Raw genomic sequence first — 9,979 nt, forward strand, 5'->3', positions numbered from 1 at the left:
TGCCTACAATCCCAGCACTTTGGGAGGCCAAGGTGGGCAGAGCAATACTGTTGTTGAAATTGTCAAGCTGGGCACAGGGGCTCACGCCTGTAATCCCAGCACTTTGGGAGGCCGAGGTGGGCGGATCACCTAAGGTTAGGAGTTCAAGACCAGCCTGGCCAACATGGCGAAACCTCATCTCTACTAAAAATGCAAAGAAAAAAAAAATTAGCCAGGTGTGGTGGCACTTGCCTGTAATCCCAGCTACTCAGGAGGCTGAGGCAGGAGAATCGCTTGAGCCAAGGAGGCAGAGGTTGCAGTGAGCCAAGATCACACCACTGCATACTGCACTCCAGCCTGGGCAACAGAGCGAGACTCTGTCTCAAAAAAAAAGAAAAGAAAAGAAACTGTCAAAGTTCTTGTGTTTTGCTGTCTGCTATTTGGAAAATGCCTTCTGACTCTTAGTTTGCTAAAAAGGAAATGAGCACAGCAATAATAATAAAATATAAATTTAATATATATAAGATAAAATGAGACAAATTAAATGGTTTTACAAATTCATTTCATGGTCCCCTGCCTCGTAATCAGTACTGTTTAGTAACTGTACTTGCAAATATTATACAGTGAGTTAATATGATTGTTTATATTCATGGTAATTTCAGTGTCTAGAACTGAGTCAGAAAAGGTAGACTCTGTGGGTCAGCTGTTAAATGAGAACATGAATCACTTAGTTTAGAATCCCCTGAGTGAGTCACTGGGGAGGAGACAGAAGTTGGCCCAGATACATTTCTGTTGCCATTGGTTCGATCAAGAAAACATGGATCCATCAACAGCTCTGGCTTTCCCTGTTCACTTGGGATATGATGTCTTCACAGAGGATTAAAAACAAAGATTTCCTTTCAACGTTATTCATCTTTCTGTTCTCTAATCCCAAATAGACTGGGAGGAAGCTGCACAGGAGTCCACGTAATCCGTCCTCACCATACCTGGAACGGGCACGCAATGTGGGCCAGGAAATCAATGTTTGCTTTACAATCCAATGTAACAATTTCAAGCTGGACAATTTAAATCATTATTCATCCTTCTGGCCGGTGACACTAAAATGTGTTATGCAGACTTTCTGGGTTAGCCATCCCTGAAAAACAGCAATGCCATCATGGACAAACTGCAGACTGACTCTGAGATTTTAGGAATTACTTCTCAGCCAGCAGAGTGTAGCTTGTTCTTTTCCCAGCTGTTTAAATTTTCAGAAATCACTCATTTTAATTTTAAAAATTCTTTAGTCCTTAAAACGAACTATATGCTGTTTGTCTGTCTGTGTTTTGAGACAGGGTCTTGCTATGTTGCCCAGGCTGGTCTCAATTTCCTTGGCCCAAGCAATCCTCCTGTCTCAGCCTCCCTAAAAACTGGGACTACATGCAAGTGCCACCATGCCAGACTCAAACTATATGATTCTCTAGAATCTCATGACTCTGATGCCAGGAATGGCGTCTGAGTAAATTCTAGGGTGTTTAAGCTGCCTTCTGAGTAAATTCGAGGGTGCTCTTTTCCTAAAGAACATAAACGCCAAAGTGTTTGTCTCTGAAAGCCACCGTACTAGTCCCTGTCCCCTCAGTCTCACACCTGCCTGCTTTTCTGGCACCCGGTCTCACCTCCAGCAGACCCAGGGCCTGGCGCTGGCACCTCTCCTGCAGCTCATCTGCCAGCTCCTTCAGGGCCTTGCTCTGCTGGACCAGCCGGCTCTTGCTCTCCCGCAGTCTCTGCAGCGTCGCTCGCTCCTCTGCCTCCAGCCGCCTTAGCTGTAGTTGCTCCTCCTGGGCCAGAAAGCCACGATGCTTCTCAAACTCCAACCTGAAGCGCTGCCTCTGCATTTCCACTTTCTCCTGAGGTGACACAGTGGATCACATCATCAGCGCTCGGCCTCCTGCAGCCATGTACAGGACAGTGCCGGAGAAGGCAATGTCCAGACTTCCCTGGGATCCATCACTCTGTGGACTGACTGACTGCATTCTAACAACATGCACAGACTGGAGTCCATTCGTATAAGAAATAGCCCAGGAGAGTTTTCAAACTAAGCTTAAAAAATACTGGTGGACTGGAGTTCCCATTTTGATGCAGGCTTGGGGGCACGGCACTTTTATATTGAAGTTTCAGTACCATATACAAAATGTGAGGTTCTGGGGAGGTTGAGGCAAGAGGATTGCTTGAGGTCAGGAGTTCAAGACCAGCCCAAGTAACAAAGCAAAACATGACCCCATCTCTAAAAAAATTAAATGAACTGACCGGGCATGGTGGTAAGCCCTGTAGTCCCGGCTACCCACAAGGCTGAGGTGGGAGGATCACTTGAGTATAAGAGCTCGAGGCTGCAGTAAGCTGTGATTGCTCCACTGCATTTCAGCAAGACTCCATCTCTTAAAAAATGTGGGGAAAAAGAAGAGTATGTGGATTACAGTTGAATATCTGTTAAACTACAAGAACAGTGATCAGCATAGAGCAGTCACACAACAGAAGTTACTATTTACTAGTAGATTAGTCACTAGAACCACTAGGAACAACTGAATTATGAAGAAATGTTAGAGACCTAGAATTGCTTGAGTAAGAAAAGGCTGAGAGATGAGAAAATATGAATGCTGTTTCATAATATGGTAATAGTGAACACAACCACAAGCCTAACGTTCTCTACAAAGCCAAGAAAGAACTAAGTGATGCTCAGGCCACTGATTTCAGAGTTCACGTCAGGGAATTAACCCCGATTTCTACCTGAATCTCACATCTCCAGTTTCTGAATAGACCTCAGGAACATACTTCATCCCAGGCTTCGTTTCTAGATTTTCTCTCAAGATAAGTACATCGGAAACTAACTTTAAGCTGAGTACAAGAGGCAAATCACTCCCTCAAAGTATCTGTACCTCCCATTCTCTGACCTACCGATTTATTTTATTTTTTGTATATATTCATGAGGTACAAATGCAGTTTTGTTACATTGTTATACTGCCTTATAGGTGAAGTCATTTGCCTGGTTTTTTTTTAATCTTTTTTTGAGACAGAGTCTTGCTCTGTCACCCAGGCTGGAGGGCAGTGGCACAATCTTGGCTCACTACAACCTCCTCCTCCTGGGTTCAAGTGATTCTCCTGTCTCAGCCTCCCAAGTAACTGGGATTACAGGCACGCACCACCACGCCCAGCTAATTTTTGTATTTTTAGTAGAGACAGGGTTTCACCATGTTGGTCAGGCTGGTCTCAAACTCCTGACCTCATGATCGGCCCACCTCGGCCTCCCAAAGTGCTGATATTACAGGCGTAAGCCACTGTGCCCAGCCTATCTGCCTGTTTTCAAATGTGTTAACTTCTTGCTTTGACTAAAAGGCATACGCTATCACCTTTTTAAATGAAACATCCCCTAAGGCTTAACTCCTTCCTTCCATTTTCCAACTCTACCTCCTTATACCATTTTCTAAATCACCAGATTCAGAAAACTTCACCTTCTTTCTGAAATCAGCCAAGTCTGAATTCCATACACTGATTCCTTAAAGGTGTAACTCAAGTAAACACGAGAAGCTCTCTTCATATCCGAGGCTGTGCTGTCGTGGGGTGGGGCAAATAACCAGCCACTAGAAAAGAGTTGAGTCATACCTGGGGCATGAAGGGGGGTGTGGTGGGAAGCGATTTGCCTGCAATTCATCTTCCTTTCACACCACCCTCTTGAGCACAACTATATCTGCAGATAGAGAAACAGGAAAGGTTGTTTTGTAGTATTTAGAATACCTTGTGACCAAAAATGTGCTTGGTGCATTTGGCTCACATGGATACATTCTTGATGGTAAAGATCATGCAAGTTTAATTGGCTTAGAACAGGGATCTCAGTATCATCCCTACTTAAGAATAATCAGTACAGGGTTTAAAACATGCAGGAACTCAGCTCTCCAATATGGGGATTCTGATTTTATAGATCTACGGTCAGGCCAGGATTGAAAACAATAGACTTGTATTTCAGCCTGAAAAGAACAAAAATTATCCATCAATATTACAATATTAAATAATGTACATCCTATCACTATGTACATTATAGGCAAATAACGAACATTATTGAATATTGTAAAGCTTTGTTCTTGTTCTTTTTACCTCGATTGCCACTACCCAATCCGAACTATGCTTTACTAGCTTGCTCTTCCTGCAAAACCCACTGCTATATCCCTATCACCTAGAGTTGCATCTTATACTGTCACTACTAGTTTAAAAATATTCGTTAATAATATTGATGAATAAGTTTGTCAGTATCAACATTAATAAGTTTAAATATTTCTTCACACATCTGAGTAACGTTAGGTACTAAAGTTATTAACATCAATATTATTTAATATTGATAACTTTTATCCTTTCCTACCACTATCTACATTATTTACCTATAATGTACATTTTTCTTTTCTTTTTTCCTTTTTTATTTAGAGACAGAGTTTCACTCTTGTTGCCCAGGCTGGAGTGCAATGTGCGCGATCTCAGCTCACCGCAACCTCCACCTCCTGGGTTCAAGCGATTCTCCTGCCTCAGCCTCCTGAGTAGCTGGGATTATAGGCATGCGTCACCACGCCCGGATCATTTTTTTTTTTTTTTTTTTTTTTGTATTTTTAGTAGAGACGGGGTTTCTCCATGTTGGTCAGGCTGGTCTTGAACTCCTGACCTCAGGTGATCCACCTGCCTCGGCCTCCCAGTGTGCTGGGATTACAGGTGTGAGCCACCATGCCTGGCCTTAACGTACATCTTTCTTCTGGGATAAGTATTATCTTTTCCTATCCCTATGTGTATATATATAGTAATCTAGTAATGTAGTAAATATAGAAAAATGTAGTTTAAAAAGTCTTTATGTAATATCTGTGTAAAGATGGAGTATAAGACGAAATTTTCAAAGAAAACAAGAAGGAAATAATTATAAATATATAGAGTCATCAGAAAAGAAGGGTTATTTGGAAAAAGAGAAAGAATAGGAATATTCTGTAGAGTATAATCTATTATATATCATATTACATAATACATTATATGAATATATAGAACTATACACACAGTTTCTATATATAGTTTCTCAATCTTGACACTATTGACATCTTGAACAGATCATTTTTTCTCATAAGATATGAGAACTGTCCTGTGGACTACAGGGTGCTAAGCTGCATTCCTGTCTCTACTAGATGACAGGTGCACTGCACCCACCCTTCCTCAGTTGTGACAACCAAAACTATCATCTCCAGAAACTGCAAAATGTATCTGGGGGAGGAGGGTGGGTATCGCCTCAGGTTGAGAATCACTGTGTGTGTGTGCGTGTATGTGAATCACTGTGTGTGTGTACGAATCACTGTGTGTACACATATGTGTATACACATGTTCACGTGCATGCGCATGAATGAAACATGGAATAAAAAGAGTTAGTGAGGTATAAAAAAATGGAATATGTATATGTACAGATGATCAAAAAAGGCTGAATGTTCGGATTATTTCCCTGTATATAAGATGGTCACTTTGGGCTGCACTTCTTCTGTTACAAAGTTGTGAAATATTCATTATTTCATTCACCTAACAAATATTTTCAAACTAGCAGTGACAGGATCAGATGCCATTCTAGGCGACAGGGATACATCAGTGGGTTTTACAGTAAGATCAAGCTAGCAAAGCTATTTAATTGTAATTTGGATTGGGTGACGGCAACAGAGACAAAAAAAACAAAAATGAACCATATTGTTTGAGGGGACAGGGATGACCCAGGATGGCTCTGAGGTGTTCTTGGGCATATATGGAGATGGAACAAAAGTGCTGGAGAATGGAAGACGGTGGAAGAATTACTGACCCGAATCTGGATCCTTCAAACAGGCAAGCCTCCGAAAGCCCCAACACGGTCTTACCTTCCAAATGACAGTCTTTTTCCCCACATTGGCCTCCTGAGTCAAGGCATCCTCCAACTCCTTCCTCACAAGTTCCAGAGCCATCTGGAGCTTTACCTGTTTGGGAAGATATTTCAAAGCTGTTACAGATGCTCTCACTCAGTACCTAACGTCAGGCAGATGTGTGAGGAAATACAAAGATCAATTTAAAACCATGTCTTGAAAGCACATAAAAAATGTTCAATATCATTAAAAACTAAACATAAATGTATTTAAGTTTTAGTGTCAGGGTCTCGCTCTATCACTCAGGTTGTTGTGCAGTGATGCAATCATGGCTCACTGCAGCCTCAAACTCCTGGGCTCAAATGGTCCTTCTACCTCAGCTCCCAGGCAGCTAGTACTCCAGACGCACTCAGCTAATTTTGTTTTCTGTAGCGATGGGGTCTTACTATATTGCCCAGGCTGGTGTCAAACTGCTGGCCTCCAGAGAGTCTCCCATCTTGGCCTTCCAAAGTTCTGGGATTACAGGTGTGAGCCACCATGCCTAGCTCCTTAAATGTATTTCAATACCAGATATAATCAAATAGTTATCTAAAAGTATGCTCACTGCATTGTTATATGTGATAGCATAACTTAATTAAAACATTAAAGATAGGGGAGAAAAAAATTATATTAACTGGATAGAATTAAAATAGGATGTTACAGAATGTTTAATGAGAAGAAATACAATGATAATGTCCAATAAATAAATATATTTTACAAAACAGCATTAATTTTGAAAAAAATGTGCTGGTAATGAATATATTAAAACTGGGCTGATGTAAATGAGAATATTAGACAAAATGTCATCTATTGGTACTTGGATGAAGAGTGATGCTGTTATATCTCTCTATATTTCAACTTCTTGAAGTTATTGATTACTTTATGATAAAGCATGGGTTTATTATTGTAGTATTAGTAGTATTATTAGGTCAGAAGGAACTTGGGAAGTTATCATATTTTATATGAAAAAATACAGTATGTTGTAAACCTTACAATGAGTAAAAATACGAGAACTAAATCTTCCTTCAATGATAGGGCCCTCACTAAAGGTAAATATGTGTATTTTATTTACAGAAAATACCCACAAAGATACATACATAAACAGGATTTTAATTAAAAAATTCTATTCTCAAAGTTACTTAATAAATCCTACATACACATCAATTGTTTTTAAAAGGAGAATATTATAATTGTTATATATAAAATAACAGTAGAATTCATGATACCATTTGACCCAGCGGAGAAAGTGGCATTTGTTTTGGTGTTTACAAAGAATGAACACTTTGACACTTGTAGATAGAGAAAGCACTTTGACACTTGTAGATAGAGAAAAGCTCCCTCAGGCCAAAGAAACAGTCAGCAAAAGCAAGGAGATGTGGCACAGTTAGGAAAACAGTGATTCGGCTAAATTTGCTGGGTTTCCTGGCTAGTTAAGACAAGAGCTATGGAAACATAACTTAGGGCCCTAGAAAGCTATCACTGACAGGCTCAGGAGTTTAGATAATATTTATTTGGTATTTAACTGAAGAACTACTGGAAATACAGAGAACACCTTTAGAAATATTACCCTAGAGGCTAGGCTGCCTGTAACACCAGCACTTTGGGAGGTCAAGGAGGGTGGATCACAAGGTCAGTAGTTCAAGACCAGCCTGGCCAACACCGTGAAACCCCGTCTCTACTAAAAATACAAAAATTAGCCGGCTGTGGTGCCGCGTACCTGTAATCAGGAGGTTGAGGCAGGAGAACTGCTTGAACCAGGACCCGGGAGGCAAAGGTTGCAATGAGCCGAGATCGCACCACTGCACTCCAGCCTGGGCTACAGAGCTAGACCCCGTCTCAAAAAAAAAAAAAAAAGAAAAGAAAAGAAAAGGAAAAAAGAAAAAAGGAAATATTACACTACCAATCCTCTGTATGGTACTTTCTGGACTTTTTTTTTTTTAAAAAAAAAGGCAAGAACATAGCAGGAAAGTTTAACTAGAAATTACCTAGTACCTACATCTCGCCAATGACAACAAAAATCAAGAAGACATACCAAGAGAGATATTGGTTGGTCCAGAGGGAAGGGGAAAATATCCTAAACCTTAATTTAAAAAAACAAAATAAATAACAAGTTTAAGAAAGCTAGTATTTGCAATGCACTACAGCGCGACTGATAGTCCTTTGGTTAAATATGTCAGTAGATTGAAGAGGACTTAGACCTCCCCTCTGCTGGCAGCTGTTCTACATGGTGGGATTAAAGTGTGTTCAGAAAACACCCAAAAACTTTTCAAGGCACCAGTAGGAAGAATTCTACACAGAATTTCACAGATGACACTTCGGGGGCCAAATACTTCCATTTTGTTTTTCTTCTCTCTCTTCTAAGCTTCCCGGGCCACACTCCAAATGAAGCACCTCTTCATTGAGGATGTTCGAATCCTAAGTCCCCACATCCCTGCTGACGGAGAGCCACCCGCGGGCCACCCTCTCCTACTTCAGGAGGCACGGGCGCCTGAGCTTTGCAGGGATGGGAACCCGTGCCCAGCTTGACACTCTTCCTAACAACGCCCAAACCCGTGGGTCCCTTTGGTGACAACACTCACTTAACGTAAACACCGTGCAAAAGCAAAGCATCGCACAAATGAGAACTATTATGGCAAGTTTACGATACAGATGTACAATAGTTACCAAGAATGAACTGGACCACACAGCCCTCCCGACCAGAGCCCCGCTGACGGACCAGACTATCCGCATCTGGAAAATCCAGCCCAGCGCGAGTTCGAGGACAGGAGAGTGCTTGAGGGAGGAGTGGGCGGTGTAAAATAATGGTTGTGTGTCGCAAAGAGGGTTACCCCAGCCAAGGCAAGGAGACCCACACTGAGTGAGCCGCGTGGGCGGGGGGGACGGCGCGGGGAGCGGCCGTGGGAGCCGCTCAGGAGACGGGTGGCCCTGGCGGCTCCGCTCCGGACGGTCGCCCGCTTCCCGGTCACCGCAGCGCCCGCAGCCCCCGCCGGGGGGCGCCTCACCTGGTAGCGGCCGGCGGCCTCCTGCAGCGGCGCCGTGCGGTGCGTCCTGTGCTCGGGGCCGGCGTCGCACACCCAGCACAGCGCCGCCTGGTCCTCCTCGCAGAAGCGGTTCAGCTCCTCGCCGTGCCGCGCGCACCGCCGCGCCCCGGGCCCCGCGCCCAGCCCCAGCCGCCGCACGCTCTCCACCAGGCCCGCCAGCTGCCGGTTGGGGCGGAAGCCCGCGGGCCGGAAGGGGCCCCGGCACTGCGGACAGGCGTAGACACCGCCCTGCGCGATGTCCGACTTCTCGCAGAACTCGGAGATGCACCTGAGGCAGAAGCTGTGGCCGCAGTCCACGCTGACCGGCTCCTGCAGGAAATCCAGGCACACGGGGCACCGCGCCTCCTCGCGCAGCCGCTCCCCGGGCGGCCCCGAGGCCATGGCCCGCCTCCCCGGGTGGCTGCGCTCCCGGCCGCCCGCACCGTCTCCCCTGGCGGTCTGCACAGGGGGAGGAGCCCACGCCGCAGGAAAGCAGGCGCCGGTGGGTGGTGTCCGCTGGCCTCGGCTCAAGAGCTCAGACGAGCCACACCCGGTGAAAAGCCACCACTCAGGCGCCCCCAGCGTCGGGGGTAAAATTAACGTTATGGTTCCCCCAACCCCCGCGACACACACACCCAGGAAACTGGGCATTTCTAACTGGAATCCCTCGTCATCTCCTATTTTCACTGTCAGTAGATTTGGAGAATTGCTACATTCCCTCCTTCCTTCCATCTTTTTTTTGTTTTTGTTTTTGTTTTTGTTTTTTGAGAGGGTCTCGCTCTGTCGCCCAGGCTGGAGTGCAATGGCAAGATCTCAGCTCACTACAGCCTCCGCCTCCCGGGTTCAAGCGATTCTCCTGCCTCAGCCTCCCGAGTAGCCGGGCTTACAGGCGCCCGCCACCATGTCCGGCTAATTTTTGTATTTTTAGTAGAGACGGGGATTTCACCGTTTTGGTCAGGCTGGTCTTGAACTCGTGACCTCAGGTGATCTGCCCGCCTCGGCCTCCCAGAGTGCTGGGATTACAGGCGTGAGCCACCGCGCCTGGCCTCCATCATTATTATGTAGATT

General features: G+C 44.5%; 1 protein-coding gene across 8 annotated transcripts in view; it reads right to left on the minus strand.

Moving 5' to 3' along the window:
- Positions 1-9,413, minus strand: part of TRIM58 (tripartite motif containing 58) — a 33,852-nt gene extending 24,439 nt beyond the window's left edge. Inside the window, exons 1-4 of one of the 8 annotated variants that reach the window (XM_023216101.2) lie at positions 9,201-9,246; positions 5,871-5,966; positions 3,613-3,697; positions 1,632-1,862 (exon numbers count right to left, since the gene is read on the minus strand). In XM_023216101.2, coding sequence (XP_023071869.2) covers positions 1,632-1,862; positions 3,613-3,621 — 240 coding nt within the window. In that variant the 5' untranslated portion in view covers positions 3,622-3,697; positions 5,871-5,966; positions 9,201-9,246. Of the gene's footprint in view, positions 1-1,631; positions 1,863-3,612; positions 3,698-5,870; positions 5,967-7,608; positions 7,657-8,893 lie in introns of those variants that run through there. The other 7 variants (XM_023216104.3, XM_023216097.3, XM_023216100.3 and 4 more) reach the window with 7 other exon arrangements.
- Between the last annotated feature and the right edge of the window lie 566 nt (positions 9,414-9,979).

This window comes from Piliocolobus tephrosceles, chromosome 1 (genome assembly GCF_002776525.5).
Source record: "Piliocolobus tephrosceles isolate RC106 chromosome 1, ASM277652v3, whole genome shotgun sequence".
NCBI classification, from domain to species: Eukaryota; Metazoa; Chordata; class Mammalia; order Primates; family Cercopithecidae; genus Piliocolobus; species Piliocolobus tephrosceles.